Source organism: Bos grunniens, chromosome 1, assembly GCF_055505025.1.
Source record: "Bos grunniens cultivar Pamir isolate PY7600 chromosome 1, Bosgru_T2T1.0, whole genome shotgun sequence".
Taxonomy (NCBI): Eukaryota; Metazoa; Chordata; class Mammalia; order Artiodactyla; family Bovidae; genus Bos; species Bos grunniens.
In genome coordinates, this window is record NC_141165.1 from 90,916,108 (window position 1) to 90,932,977 (window position 16,870).

At 38.1% G+C, this 16,870-nt stretch overlaps 1 protein-coding gene across 7 annotated transcripts in view; it reads right to left on the reverse strand.

Annotated features, from left to right (window-relative positions):
• Window positions 1-11,219: 11,219 nt before the first annotated feature.
• Window positions 11,220-16,870, reverse strand: part of SLC15A2 (solute carrier family 15 member 2) — a 44,639-nt gene continuing 38,988 nt past the window's right edge. For 6 of the 7 annotated variants that reach the window (XM_086403578.1, XM_086403585.1, XM_086403596.1 and 3 more), the window contains 3 exons: window positions 14,390-14,536; window positions 13,474-13,578; window positions 11,220-13,142 (listed from right to left, as the gene is read on the reverse strand). In XM_086403578.1, coding sequence (XP_086259704.1) covers window positions 12,966-13,142; window positions 13,474-13,578; window positions 14,390-14,536 — 429 coding nt within the window. In that variant the 3' untranslated portion in view covers window positions 11,220-12,965. The remainder of the gene's footprint in view (window positions 13,143-13,473; window positions 13,579-14,389; window positions 14,537-16,870) is intronic. The other variant, XM_086403584.1, reaches the window with a different exon arrangement.

The following is a 16,870-nucleotide window of genomic DNA, read 5'->3' on the forward strand; positions in this document are numbered from 1 at the left end:
CACAGTATATTCAGAACATGGATAAAATTAATGGCCTTTATACAACTTTCCCCTAAAATTACATAGCTAGTAAAAGAATTATGAATGTAATCTCTTTCTTATTTCCTGTTGTGACACACACTCTCATCTAGAATAATTTTCACCCTACTTTCCAGAAGTAAAGAAGCAGAGAAATTGTCATTTATTTATCAGATAAATACTAATGGAACATTTACTGTGTGTCAGCACTATTTTAGACACTGTGTAGTGGAGAGCTAAATAACATGGTCTCTCCCCTCATGCAGTCACAGAGTAGAAGCTGAAAATTTTTCTTTATAAACATTTCAACTAATAAATAAAAAGGGTATGATAGAATAGTGCTGTTTTGCAACCTTTAGTAAATTATCCATCACTGTAAACATATCAAAAAGAGAGACAGCTAGATATTAAGTACCTTATCATAATGGCTCATCATAACCTCACATATTACATGTATATGCCAAAAATTCAAGCAAGAATCATTTTGACCCTGGATCACCAACTACCAATTTGTAGAAACTCAGAAGAACATTTAACTCCACCCCATGAATGAAGTTAGCAAAGCTAGACTATGGGACGTTCATAGGACAATTGACATAGTTTCATCAACCAATAAATCGCGAAGGGGAGAAAAGGTAGAGTAGAAACCCATAGATGAAAAGAAATTTAAAAGGTAACCAATTATAATTTGTGGCTTTTATTTGGATCTTGATTCAAATAGTTTTAAAACTTCAAAAAAATTGGAAATGGGAGCACTAACTGGATGTTTATAAAATCAGGGAATCATGATTATGTAGGTTAGATAGTGGCTATATTTTATTTTTTTAAATCTATAATCTTTTGGGAATATACTTTGAAATATTAGAATCTTAAAAAATCAAAAGCTATTCTGGTCTTTAATAACTAGAGTAAAATGATGCACTTTTCTTGGGATGGTGTCATGGACACAGAGTTCTTAGTGTTCATTTTAAGATCTGATACATCAAGACAGGAACCATACTTCTTTTCATTATCTCAAACATATTTCACAATTCTTGACACACATAAAGATTTACATTTCAGATGAGACATTAAGACAGTTTGACAGCACAAGAGAAATTTCTTACCTTGACTAGCAGGTAAATACTGCTGAGAAATTGTAGGTAAGATAGAGCATAGTCAGGTTTTGTATTCATGAAGACCTCATCTGAACCTCAATTAGTCAGTAAATACAACCGTTCTTTAGACTCTCAGGTCCTAAATATACTATACTCTCTAGATTCTTTTATCAGAATAAAAAGTGATTTACAACATATTGTCTGAATAAAGAATTTTTAGGACCCTTTATTGATCTTGTTTAGTTTCCTTTTAAATTAACAGTAATGCCCTTCCTAAGGAGAGGCTCAAATTTTGGTTTATATATTTCAACACTTAGAGATGAGATATATTATTCTATCTGTATTTAAGTAAATATTATTTTATCAAAGTTTATAATCTGCTTTACAATCATCATTCTCATAATTAGTGAGCTTCTCCATTCCCAAGTTCTTTGTTTTTATTCATCATTTCTTATCTGGATTTCATCATCACAGCTTTTGCAAGAGGTTCTCTCTCAAACAGGCAGTCTTCCTTAAGTTTATGAAAGCTATCAGTGGTCTTAAAAATTCAACCATATTTTGGTATAATTTTTTCTTTAGAATATGTTAGCAACTGCTCCATTATCTTCTGCTATTGAGTGTTGCTGTGGAAAAGCATGACAATCTGGGATTTTTGTTTTTTCTCTTCTCAGTAGGTCACTGGTTCTTACTGTATGGTCCCTGGATCAGAAGCATTAACATCACATGGGAATATGTTAAAATACAAATTTTCAGGCCCTGTTTTATAGCTACTGAATTGGGAACTTTTATTTCCTTTTTCTGCCTGAACACTTGAAAATTTCTTACTTTGAAATTCAATAGCCTAATCCAAGATATCTTAGAATTGAAAGGTATCAAAATTTCCTGGATTCATCTTTCAGTGTGTACTCTGGCTGGTCACAAATACCTAGTAAACAAATTAATCACTTGGCTTTTATGACTGGATGGTCATATATCTCAGGATAGTTTTAATTTATGCCTGTTATCCCAATATGTTTATTACTAGTGCCCACTTTTACTCTCAAGACTGTCCTAGTTTGAATGATAGATGATTATTTGTGATCAGTGAGACCAATAGTTTGCAAAATACCTATGACTGATAAAGATGCTATATGAATTCTGTGAAAGCCCTGATAGGAGATTCAGAGTAGAGGCTCATAGGGGTTTTGAGCAAAATCGTGCCTATTTTGAAAAGTAATCATCCTCATTTTGAGAGAACTCTTGACTTGCTAGTGGGCTGTGGTAGAGACTGAATCCTCATTTGACTGTAGAACACCAGCTGCCCCACATGAATTGAGTGTCAATCTACCAAGCCATAGAGTCAGGCTTGCCCAGTAACACTCCTGAATCATGTGGTATATTTGAGACTGGGCTTGAGCAAGTGTAAATTGTATGAGCAGGCAGCTCTCACTCCTGGTGTGCTACTCCCATTGCATTGCCATCCTGCCCTCACTCTATGCTTAAGCCACATGGAGTGTTCTCCAGGGCCAGTTAATTGAAGAATAAAAAAATCAGCCTGATTTAGACACAGGTTTGAATGAAAGCTGGAGATGACTTCTGCAATGCAGCAGGCCCACCAAAGAACAGCCCTTCAGTAAAAGTATAGGAAATTCTGTCCAATGGAGAGAATTTTAAATAGGACCTCTCATTGCTCATTTTGCCTGCAGGAAAGCTGGCCTATGGAGCAGCTCTTATACTAAAGCATGGACGGGGCAAATGACTTGGCAGGGTAGTCAAGGACATGAACAAGATACTGATGACTGGTAACAGTTTGGTCTGGTGAAGGAGGTATGTGAAGGGATTTCTCAGAATGAACTCAGGTTGTGAGATAGGTCCTATGTAAATGCTCACCAAAGAGCCTTTACTTCAGAGAAACTTTGTTTACCCAGGTAAGCAATGATGACCCTCCTTATTTCAGATCTAGGGAACCTGTGATCAGTTATTCAGCACCAAGAATTCCTATGGGTCAAACTGTTATGATTACACATATCAGCCCTTCTGCCTATTAAAATAACCAGGGCAAATTTTTTTCTGGTAATTTGATGCTCTGTATCATCTATGCTACTACATGCTGTCATCATCCTTATTTAAATCATAGAATCTATTTCAATATCAGTATTTTCCACCTTCCTCTCTGATCTATAGAAGACAGCCACTATGGCATGTTTCAAATATGTTGTCATTACCTTCATTAATGTATTTCTCAATGTTCTTATGACGACCAGGTCCTTGGGGTAGGGATAACTGAGAGGGTAACACATAACAAATCCACTCTGGCATTCTTATCTCCCTAAATCTTTCTATTCCTTCCTCTATTGTGGATTCCTGGCATCTCAACTCAGCCTAGGTGAGAAATAAATGTAATTTTCAATCTACAAAATGATAAAATAATTAGAACTCTACCAACTGCTTTTGATAGTACATGAATGCAGAATCTCTGGTAAGTGCACCTATATAATAATTTTTGGGCTTCCCTGATAGCTCAGTTGGTAAAGAATCTGCCTGCAATGGATGAGACCCCGGTTTGATTCCTGTGTTGGGAAGATCTGGAGAAGGGTTAGGCTACCCACTCCAGTATTCTTGGACTTCCCTTGTGGCTCAGCTGGTAAAGAATCTACCTGCAATGTTGGAAACCTGGGTTCAATCCCTGGGTTGGGAAGATCCCCTGGAGAAGGGAAAGGCTACCCACTCAAGTATATACTTTTAGCCTAATTAAAATTATTTCCCCCTATTTCTAGTGTAATACCCTCATAATTCAGTTCCATGTATATTCCACCAGGGTTTTGCTGATAAGCAGTAGTGGAATTTGATAATTCTGGCATGCAAGGCTCTTGCTCCCAAAATTGACTGGGTAGTTGGCACCACAAGCATTTTAGGATCTGCTTCTCACTGAAGATGTGGAGGAGTAAAGGAGAGTTCGGCAGGGAATGAGCTGGCCTCATTCCCTGGAGATTTCCTGGTAATCTCAAGTGGGTCATTTCAGGATCTTCAAGCAAGGCTGGCACCATCAGTCAAGGGTAAAGGGACTAGACTTCTGGTAGCAGAGCTCATTGGTATCTGCAGTTAACAGATTCCTGGAGTCATCTGAATTCTCCTAGAATGATCATTCCAATTCCTGTGTTCCTGATATCCTCTTCTCTTTTCATTCTCACTTTTCCCTGTTTGTTCTCTTTTCTGTTCTTGTCTCTTTCTGTTGCTCTTTTTGTTTCACTTCTAAGCTGTGTGTCCTCATGCTTGAACTTTTCTCTCTGTATTTGCTCATCTGTTCTCTCAGCTGACCACATTCTTTTACAGGATTCTAATCTCACCCGTGTGTAATTTTTGCTCACACAAAAGTTTCCATACCTCCACCACCACTGACCCCTTAAAGCCTACACATCATTCAGTTTGAGTGTCCTACACCATATGACTCCCTGAACCTTTGTGTCCATTCTAAATTGAGAGATTTTGATGAGCCCTGCTTGGGCAATGTTCACCCTTGGTCCAAACTCCAAGGATAGTAGAGTCACTTATTACCCAGGGCTTTCCCTCTTCTGGGTTGTTGTTGGTCAGGTTCTCTAAGAGAGAGGTTTGGGCAGGGAGAATCTTGTGGAGAATGTAAAGGAAATATAAGATATGATCCTAATCTTTAGGGAACTTAATATCAAAGACTCAGAGCCTGCTGGGCCTCAATAGAATTCTGGCTCCTTTTGAGTTTCTGTAATTGAATATTGCAGAGAATATAGATGAAGTTAGCCCAACGGAAGTTTACACCAATAACGTTCTGACTTACTGAAGACCTGAACTTCCTTACAGATTAAAACTTAACATAGTGATTGTAGTATTTATGGAGTACTTTGTGTATCCTCAATGCTTTGCACACATTTTGTTTTAGTCTCTTCACTGAGAAACTCTATTGACAGTTATTATGACCATTTACTTTAGTCTCTGACATATTAAGAAACCTTGCAAAATACCCACAGTAGTAAATAGAGATTCAAAGTAGAGTTTACTACTCCAGAGTCCATGTTTTTTGTAGTAATAATACAAAGCTGTCTCCCTAACCAGAGCAATAAGAAATTTACCTTTATAATCCATCTCAAGTCCTGGCACCTCTAAGGGCACTAGAGTAATGCAGAAACCTGACGTGTTAAAGGCAAATGTTCTGGCTTTCTTTGGTATGGCATAACCTAGGAAGGAGTACTCATGCCACCATTCAAGCTACATGTTGCAGCACAATCTACGTACCACCATACAGGACTCCTAATTTCTCAGGGACTCCACAAGACCTTATAAACCCTAGATGCCAAGCATTAATCTCACTGTTACTAAGACCTCTAGTACAGACTGTTAAATAAAGGAAAGGTCAAAAAAAGGACAATTACATTGTATTTGAGTTTTTAGAAAGTAAACTCACAGGAATCCCTAGGTTTTCTTTTCTTTCCTATATATCTCAGCCAGGGTCCTGGAGAACCTACAAACTGGAACCACCAATGGTGCAGCCAAAAAAGACCCCCATAATGAGTGTTCACATAGCCAAGGAACTAGAAAAAGAACAAGATAGCAGAATAGAAAACGTTTTTTGCAATACCAACCCTACTGCAGCCAAACACCTCCATTATGGTGTCTATGGGACTGCTGCTGCTGCTGCTGCTGCTAAGTCGCTTCAGTCGTGTCCGACTCTGTGCAGCCCCATAGACGGCAGCCCACCAGGCTCCGCCGTCCCTGGGATTCTCCAGGCAAGAATACTGGAGTGGGTTGCTATTTCCTTCCATTTCATGGAGTGGGTTGCCATTTCCTTCAATTTCATGGAGTGGGTTGCCATTTCCAGAGTGGGTTGCCATTTCCTTTCCATTTCATGGGACGGAGTATGGAGTTAAACTTTGATCCCTGAACCAATGCTGGAATCCAATTCTCCCACTAGCGTGTGTTCACAAGGTCAGTGGTAGGTAGCAAGCAGTATTCTAATTCCACTACCTCTAGGGTAGTGTCAGCATGACCAAGCAAGGAGCTGAGAGCTTCCACCTTAAGCTTCCTCCTTAAGCTAGGAAGCAAAAGGAGGTGGTTGAAGCTGATACAAGTCAGCACTTGTTTTCCCTTTTGCCCTTGTGTTGGAAAGCCCAGAGGTTTGCTGAACTTCTTCCTCTACCAGGCAGCAAAGAGATGGAATGAAGTGGGCATATTGGCTGTCCACTTTCTCCATTCTTACCATCTTTCCATCCCTAGTTTAAGTAGAGCTCATCAGAGAACTGAAGTTCAACACCCACCCAGTAGCAAGAGGTGAAAAGGGTGGTGTTAGTGGCACTCTAGTCTCCCCTCTGCTGTCATGGGGCCCAGAAGGGAGCTGAACTTTAAACCCAACAGCAATGAGATAGTACTCATTGGTATCATAGGAGCCAGGATTGTCATAGGACTATTGGGGAGCCAAAAATCCACCCCCCACCTGACCTGAGCAGTACACCTAAATAAGGTAAATTCTTGTCAAAAAAGAAAAAGATTAAGTAGCATGCATAGTCTAACAACAAAAATGTACAAGATATAATTGAAAATAACTCACCAATCTAAGAACCAGGAAAATCACAACTTTAATGAGAAAAGACAATTAGGAGATGCCAACAATGAGGATCACAATAAACTGTGGAAAATTCTGAAAGAGATGGGAATACCAGACCACCTGACCTGCCTCTTGAGAAACCTGTATACAGGTCAGGAAGCAACAGTTAGAACTGGACATGGAATAACAGACTGGTTCCAAATAGGAAAAGGAGTACGTCAAGGCTGCATATTGTCACCCTACTTATTTAACTTATATGCAGAGTACATCATGAGAAACGCTGGGCTGGAAGAAGCACAAGCTGGAATCAAGATTGCCGGGAGATATATCAATAACCGCAGATATGCAGAGAACACCACCCTTATGGCAGAAAGTGAAGAGGAACTAAAGAGCCTCTTGATGAAGGTGAAAGAAGAAAGTGAAAAAGTTGGCTTAAAGCTCAACATTCAGAAAACGAAGATCATGGCATCTGGTCCCACCACTTCATGGCAAATAGATGGGGAAACAGTGGAAACAGTGGCTGACTTTATTTTTCTGGGCTCCAAAATCACTGCAGACGGTGATTGCAGCCATGAAATTAAAAGACACTTGCTCCTTGGAAGGAAAGTTATGACCAAACTGATAGCGTATTAAAAAACAGAGACATTACTTTGCCAATAAAGGTCTAGTCAAGGCTATGGTTTTTCCAGTAGTCATGTATGGATGTGAGAGTCGGACCGTAAAGAAAGCTGAGCACCGAAGAATTGATGCTTTTTGAACTGTGGTGTTGGAGAAGACTCTTGAGAGTCCCTTGGACTGCAAGAAGATCCAACCAGTCCATCCTAAAGGAGATCAGTCCTGGGTGTTCATTGGAAGGACTGATGTTGAAGCTGAAACTCCAATACTTTGGCCACCTGATGCGAAGAGCTAACTCATTTGAAAAGACCCTGATGCTGGGAAAGATTGAGGGCAGGAGGGGAAGGGGATGACAGAGGATGAGATGGTTGGATGGCATCACCAACTCAATGGACATGGGTTTGGGTGGACTCCAGGAATTGGTGATGGACAGGGAGGCCTGGCATGCTGCGGTTCATGGGGTCGCAAAGAGTCGGACACTACTGAGCGACTGAACTGAACTGAACAATGAGATGATTCAGATGTTGGAATTATCTGACAATGACTGTAAAACAGCAGTTGTAAAAATATTTTAACTAGCAGTTACACACATTTTTGAAACAAATGAAAAAGTAGGAAGCATCAGCAAAGAAATAAAGCTATAAAAGAGAAATTATGAAACTGAAAATTACAGTAAATGACACAAAACTCACTAGATGTGCTCAACAATAGACTAGAGATGACAGAGTAAAGAATCAGTAAACTGAAAAACAGATTAATCTTAGCTATCCTGTCAACAAGAGCAAATGAACAGAGACTCAGGGGCATGTGAGACAAGAAAGAAAAAATCTAACATTTATGTCATGAGAGACCCAGAAGCAGAGGAGAAAGAGAGTAGGGCTGAAAAATTATTGAAAGAAATAGTCAAAGGATGAAAATTTTTCAAGTTTGATTAAAGACAATAATCTACAGATTTAAAAAGATTAGGAAATCACAAAAAGGATAAACTAAAATAAAAAATTCAAGTCATGACACATCATTAACCAAACTTCAAAAAGCCAGAAAAAAAAGAAAAAGAAAAAATTTTGAAAGCAGTTGCAGAGAAAATGACACATTGTCTATAATGGAAAAATGGTTCAAATGACAGCAGGTTTTTTTGACATGTTAAGTTGGTTATGCAAAGTGATTCTACCCAGGCTGTGCAGCTCAAACTCATGACTGCAGCGTCTGCACCCTGGATAGTAAATTTTTTTTAACCTGAAACAAAAAATAAAGTAGTACAACATTTTCAAAGTGCTGGAAAAAAAAACTGTTAATCTTACATCTATATATAGGGAAAATATACTTCAGGAATGAACAGCAAATAAAGGCATTCTTAAATGAAGAAAAACTAAGAAAATTTGTCACCAGCAGACTCACCAGTAATGAATGACTTAGAAGTTCTGTAAACAGAGAGGAAATGATGACCAAAGGAAGCTTTAAGATATAGTTGAGTTTGAGGATGACTGAATTATCCCAGCTAAAATAAAATGGAGATCTTTGGCAACTTAAAAAGGTGTCAAAGAATTGGTGTTAATGTTTATGTCTATGGATGTGGACGACTCCAACATATTATATACTTCTACAGCCTTATCTCCCACTACTTCTATGCACACACTCTGCTCCACACAAATTAGGCTACTCATCATTTTCCCAATGTTGTGTTTTCCTGCCTCTTAACCTCTGCTTGTGCTGGAACCTTGCTACCTGGAATGCTCTCTTATCCCTCACTTCCATGTCCAAATTCTAGTCACCTTCAAAGTGAAGCCTAAAACGATATCTGTTCCATGAATCCTTCCTCAATTCCTGTGGCCAGAAGTAAACTCTCCTTATGAATTTTTGTAACATTTTGTAATTTCCTTGGCGTAGGTGACATTCTGTCTTCAGTAAACAGGACTGAAATAATGTACATGAAAAGTAAATTGCTAAACAAATGAAATTAATTTATTAAACTGGTTTTTATTTACATGATAGCTATTTATGTATATGCCTTCTCTTCCTTCTGCAGGCTCCTTACGAGTAAGGACTCTATTCCCATTTAGTTCTCCCATAGCTTCTGATATAATGTCTCTCAGGTTAAAAGAAAAGAAAAAAAAAAAAGGTCCATTACATTGAATTAAACCATGGAACCAAAAGGATTCAGGAAAACTTACATAGAAATTAGCAGAACCCAAGTTTCCATGTGCTTCCTTTAGGTAAAAAAAATTTTTTTCATTTTAGTTTTATCTACTTGTAATGAAGAATGTATAATCAAATCACACTCTCCTGGTTTTCCTTTTACTTCATAAATCACCCATTCTCAAAATTTTCTGGATCCTCCTCTTCTAGATCTCTAATGTTGTGAAACTCCAGGAGTACTCCTTGAAGCCCTTCTGTATAACATTTATTATAACATTCTCTATGACATTTAGTCTATCTCCTCCCATGGCATGCCTTTAAATACCATTTATAAGCTGATGACTTTCAAGTTTACATACCCAGCCCCAGTTGGATACCCTATTGGGATCTGAAGTTCGACATGCACAAAACTCTTAGTTAGTTAATACCCCAAATCAATTTTTACCCTAGTCTTCCCTAGTCTCAGAAAATTGCACCAATATTCATCCTCATTACTTGAGCCTTCAAATCTGTCAGAATTTCTCTCTCTTTCAAATCATGTATGTAGACTATACTCAATTCATGTCTGTCCTTCCTTAATGATAAATTCCAAGTCAAACCACTTCTCTCCACCTCCACTGCTACCACCTTGTCCAAATAACAATCATTTTTACTTAGACTCTCTTTGTTTACAATATTTCCTACTTACAGACAATTCTGTACTTAGCAACCAGTGAACTGAGAGAATCAGATTATGTCACTCCCATGTTCTGAACCTCCAATGGTTTCACACGGGACTTAGAATAGCATCATAATGTCTTACCATGGCCACAAAGTGCCACATGATCTGGTCCCTAGCTTCCTGGGATGGCATCCTCTACCTGTTCATACTTGACTGACTTACTCCAGTCCTGTTGTACTGTCCATATTGCTCTTCCTCAATACTCATGACTTCCTCAAGCCCCATGCAGTCTCTAAGACAGCCAGTCAAGATAAGTGAGGTAAGCTTGCACACAGGTATAGCAGATTATTCATCTTTTTTTTCCTAACACCTATATGAATGGAATAAATGAAACTCAAAAATGAATTTTAAAAAACTCTAAATTTTTGAGGTTTAACCAACACGTGTTTAAAATGTAAGCCTATATTGTAATATAGTTGCCTAAAACATCTAATGTTACTTAAGGCTGCATAAAACAGAAGTGTATTGTTGGGAGAAAGACAGGTTCTAGTTCTTCTGGTCCAACCTCGTCTGGAATGTTGTATGTATTTGGCTTCAGATAACACATATTAAGAGGGATTCTTATCTACCATTGAATTTCAAGCAAAGGATATTTTTCAGAATTGGAAAAACAGTTGTGAAAAATATTCAGTTTGATGAATACTTAATGACTGATATAATGTCTCTCAGGTTAAAAAAAAAAAAAGGTCCATTACATTGAATTAAACCATGGAAGCAAAAGGATTCAGGAAAACTTACATACAAATTAGCAGAACCCAAGTTTCCATGTACTTAATGAATACTTAATGGAGGTGACATGAAAATTCTCCCCAAATAGCAAAAAGTCTGCTGCATAAAACAGGGGTTTATGCTTATTCTTGTTAGCCATAAAGGAAAGAACCAATGGTGAGGGGTTTCAAAGAAAAACCTTTTAGTTCAGCACAAGGAAGAATTGCCTGCCAGTGTTTCCCAACTCCGTGTTCTGCAGAACACTATACCATGTGAGGCTAAATGAGGTGTTTTATGTCTTTACTGAAGCATTTCTCAGAATCTTTAATATGCAAGTCTTAAGAAGAGGATAGAATATGCTTCATTTCCAAAATTTATTTAACCACAGAAACTTTTATTCACAGAGCACTGTTAATATCTTTTGAGACAGTAGTTCATAGAATAGGTGGAGTTAAAGCTGCTTCAAAAATGAACATATTATCTTCTGAAGAAGCACAGTCAAGTTCACATTAAGGTATCTGTTGAAAATGGAGTGTTGTTTTCACTTCTGTACTTCTGAAAACTTGGTAACTGAAACTAGAGTATTAAAGCCTGGGAAACTGGAACGACTTTCTTTGTTATGTTTACAGTCTGACTGACTCAAAACAGTTCTAGATGAGAATAATAGAGCAAAACCAATGGAAATGTTTGAACTTTTCCCCCAGAAATACACAATAGTCATGATATTCCCATGTCTGTCCACTGAGTCATTCATTGTGTCTAAGGTAATACTTCTCAACTTTTTTCACCAACACAGCAACAAACAAAACCCTGTCATGTTCTACCACTCTAACCCCCAGATTTTGTTAGAATCCTGATATGCGACCATGGCCTTCATTGAGCATTGCCATTTTAGAAGCTCAAATGTAGTGTTAAGATAACCTTTTTTAAAAAATAAGTCATTTAAAATTTGTCAAAACAGTAAAAGTTATCAAAACAGATCCACTGCTTTGAGGCCAAATGAAGTACTAATAAAATGGAAGTGAAAGTCCCTCAGTTGTGTCCGACTCTTTGCGACCCCATGGACTATACAGTTCATGGAATTCTCCAGGCCAGAATTGGAGTGGGTAGTCTTTATCTTCTCAAGGGGATCTTTCAGGGCTTGAACCCAGGTCTCCCACATTGCAGCCAGATTCTTTACCAGCTGAGCCAAATATTGTTGTTATTACATACTTGTTGCAATAAGCAAGACAATGTGATAATAAGAGAAACCTTGCCTGACAACATTGAAAAGACAGAGTTGGAAAGTTATAATTAGTGTCTTCTATACAGTTGTCCACAGAATGGTATGATCTAGGGCTGAAACAATGTAGTCCCTAAAAAGAGTGTACACCAGAAGACTGGCTCATCAGGACTTCCACAGTTTATACTTGTTCTGTTTTCCAGAATCATGTTTATTCTCTTTAATTTGGTTTCCAAGGATGTTATCAGTACTGAGAAAGGGCATTTGGGTTAGTAGATAAAAGACTAATTATCAGAAAGATGTATCATCTCCTATTTGTCAGTAAAATTTAATTTTTCTCCTACTATCTGTACTGAAAATTTTACTAAGGTCTTATCAGACCTAGATAGCTGACAAAGCAGGTCCTGGACCAGATCACACCAGACATACCAATTCTTGAAGTCCTTGTAAACAGTACAATTAACTGCTAATGAAGAACATTAAAATGCCATTTCTCTGTTAATTCTGCAATTTTGCCCCTGAATCAGCACTTCAGAGAGTTGGACAATCAGTTCTAAATAGCAGATAAAAGAATTCCTACATAACTTTGATAACCACAGAGACCAATCTCAATTATACATTTGTGTTTTTGGAGACAGCAGGTCAGCTTCAGCAATGCTACACACTGTTTACTGAGTTCACTGACAGATGGGAAGACATAGAGTTTCAGGGGCCTTCCTGTAACGCACTGAAAAACCTAGTCTTGGAGTTGCCTCTATCATGGGAGAAAAGTAGAGGTGATCAACTTGGATATGATGCTATTTTTCTTCTAACCAAGCTGGAGTTAAAAATGCTTGAAGATGGTGATGGCCAAGACCAGAGTCAGGAACTGGGGTCTGGTCAGAGTCCAGGGAGCTATTAGAACTTTGTCTTCTTGGTTTCCAGGTTGATCATGTTTCCTTGGATTTGGGGAGTCTGCTTATCAGCTGACCCCTGAACATCCCCTGGCTTTAAAGGAACATAGTAGTATCCCATGATGGAGAAGATCAGGCAGACCACCAGCAAGAGGCAGGAAAACAAAATGAATTCGGCCCACTGTAGGAAGAAATACATTCAAGAGAAAAATATGGAGAACCTGAAACTAAAGGGATCTTTATAGGATGAGGAATGGAGAGCAGATTGACACAGGGTCACCAGTTTAGGAAGAGCTTTGGTAGGAGAACACAGGGCTCACTGTCCTTGACTCACATGGACCTATGTGGGTATTATTGCAACTTACATGTCTATTTTCCTGGAAAAATCTGTGTCTAATTCATCTCAGGTCAGAGGGTTGAGTGGGAGACAGAGGGGTCAGGGAAGGGCAGCAGAAGAAGATGGAGGGAAATCCTTGGGTAGATACGTGCTCCTGTTTCTCTTAGGTACATACCTGAGCTAGGCCACTGAACTGTGCCACAATAAGCACGATGATATTCCCAACTGCAACTGTCAACAACCAGGCTGCCTGGAGTACAGACTTCATGCTGGAGGGAGCCTAGAGAAGACACAAATCTGTGAGTAAAGAAATTCCCTATACCACCCTCCTATCCCATGCATCTACCCATAAAACTTCTCCCACCCCAACTTTCAGATTTGAACTTCCCCCACAAGTTCAGCTATCACATCGGTTCAGGGAATGGTAATAATGTTCATAGTAACAACAAGATGGAGCTCTTAACTGAATATTTTAATTCATTGTATCATATAATCTTCATTACAACCCTAAGGGATAATTTCTATTACTATTCTTATTTTACACAAAAATAGCATCAGAGAGATGATAATTCACTTGCTGAAGATTACACAATAGATATTCAGCCAAAATTTGAACTTGGGCAGTTTGATTCCATAGTCCTTATTCTTAATGTTTCAGTATCCTTTTCTGGATCCCAAATAGCATAGGGATCCAGCCTGCCGTGTTCCTGGGAGTCAAGTTGATACTCTGTTCAGGGTCATAAGAAATCTAAAGCCAAAAACTATAGAGGTCTTGGCCATGGTCACATATCTAATTAAGGCAGTCAAAGTGTTGGTTGCTCAGTTGTGTCCAACTCTTTGTGACCCCAGTGACTGTATCCTGCCAGGCTCCTCTGTCCATGGAATTCTCCAGGCAAGAATACTGGAGTGAGTAGCCAATCCCTTCTCCAGGGGATCTTCCCAACCCAGGGATTGAACCTGGGCCTGCAGCATTATAGGCAGATTCTTTACCATCTGAGCCACCAGGGAAGCCCAGGTGAGGCAGTATCAGGATTAAAACTCCATCCTCTGAGCAGTAGCTCCATCTCCACTTTCCACTTGCAAAAACCTACCTGAGAATAAGAAAACTCAAGTCCTGTGACAGAGAACATGACCTCCCCAGCTGTAACAAGAGCGTATTGTGGTAGCTGCCATGCGATGGACATTTTGTTGGCTGGCATGTATTCCATCTTCCAGGCCTGAGGACCCTGATTGGTTCTCTTAGTGAGGGAAACAAGAAATGGGCTTGTGAGGAGTCTCAAGTAAATATTCCTGGCCTATAGCATTTATGATCTTACATCCATCTCCTGATTGTATTGTCATTCTTGTTGTACCATGAAGAGATTGAGCACTTTCTACACAGTTTCAGGTTTTTGAAATTCCTTTTGATAACACTGCACTCACTTGGCTGGCTTCAGTCAACCAGATACCATTATTGCAGAGCCCTTAAATGGTAGACTATTACACAATTTCAGGTTTTTGAAATTCCTTTTGATAACACTGCACTCATTTGGCTGGCTTCAGTCAACCAGATACCATTACTGCAGAGCCCTTAAATGGTAGACTATTTTAATACTGTAGTTTGGAGTCCAAACATTTGACCTACTGCATATTTTGATCCTGGTCAACATTTTAAATGTAAAATGGCATCTGATATATGAAAAATTATCAGAAAAGCATGTACTTAAAAAAGTTAAGTACAATTAAAATATTTCTAACATTTTCCATTTAAATATCTTACTAAAATTACTTTATCAGAGTAAATTATTTCTTGGTAACCCTTACATTAAAAGTTTTCCTGATCAATTTTTAAATACCTGTATCAAATACCACCTGCTATTTTGTCTTCTATTTTCTGGCCATTATTTTTAAACTCAAACTTACACATAAAAATTTTGTCAAAAAGATGCTATATTCCTATAAAATTTTGGTCAAAAGAATCTTTTCGGGGTCAATTTTTTGTTATCAATGTTACCAAATATACATGATTCAACAGTCTTTTTTCCCTAAAACTACTTTTACTGTATGCAGGTTCTCAGCTGTATTTGATTTTACTGTACAATAATTGTAATGAAATTTTTGAAATTATATATTTTTATAGGAGTAAAACCAAGTTATTAGGTAGCAGGTGTTATTAAATAGTAGATGTAATACACGGATATGTCATGAGATTAAAAATAGAGATAAAATATCAAGTTCAAAAGTCCTGAAATAAAAAGTTCTTGATGTTGAAATGCCTTTGATTTCCTTATTTGGAAATAGAGTTGTTGCAGATATAATTAGTCAAGTTATAATTAAATCATTGGTATGGGCCCTAATCTAATGACTGATGTCTTCGTAAGAGTCAGAGTCACTGCATTTAAAATGCAGTAAGGGAAGTGTTGCTTTCGTTGATATTGTGAACAATACTGGGCATATATTTGGGTTTTCTTAGCCTCAGAGAAGACCATGACCTGAGGTTGTAAATAAAAGTCACATTCTTAAATACTCACAGACAAATATAATAATTAAGTAAACAAAGTAGATTGAGTGGGAATGATACAGACTATAGTAAACTGTCTAAAGCATACAGCCACTATAGCACCAGCCAAGTGACATGGTAATACTCGTTACAAAATTTTCTGATCTAATAACAAAGAAATGTTAGGAATCCAGTTTCTTTGGTGAAATTGCTTGAATTTTAAATATTGTCAATTAATAATTATTATCATTTTTGTCAAGACTGCAACCAGACAAAACAGAACTACGTGAGGAACTGGGCCCTCAGTACCTCTAATTTATGATCTCTACTCTAGATGGTTATTAGATCCTCACATTCAGAAACAATATATATAGCCTCTAACTTGAGCAGTATACTATAGACAGGACAAAGAAAAACTGAAATAACACCAGGAATGCAAGTGTTATGAGTTGAGTTGTGTCCCCCTAAAACTCATATGTTGAATTCAAACCCCCATTACCCACCTGAGAATGTGACCTTATTTGGAAATAGAGTTGTTGCAGATATAATTAGTCAAATTATAATGAGGTCACTCAGGTGGGCCCTAATTCAATATGACTGGTGTCTTCATAAGAGAAATTTGGACATAGACAAACATACAGGGAGAATTCCATGAGAAGATGAAAGTGAAGACTGGGGTGATTCTTCTATACACCAAGCAACACCAAACATTGCCAGAAAACCACTAAAAACTAAAGGAAGCTAAATGAAATGGATTCTTTCTCACAGCTCTCAGAAGGAACCTACTCTACCAACACCTTGGTCTTGGACTTCTGGCCTTCATGACTGTAAGACAATAAATTTCTGTTGTTTAAGCCATTCAGCCTGTGGCATTTTGTTACAGTGGCCCTAGAAAACTAATACAGCTAGGCTGCTTTAACAGCAGAAAATCAATTAATGAACCATATCAATAGAAAATCACATGATTTTCAGTAGACAAGGAAAAAGCATATGACAAAATTCAATGCCTCCTCCCACTTTCTTGTAAAAAACATACAAACAAAAAGCACAACAGACTAGGAATAGAAGGGAACTTAACCTGATACCCAACCAA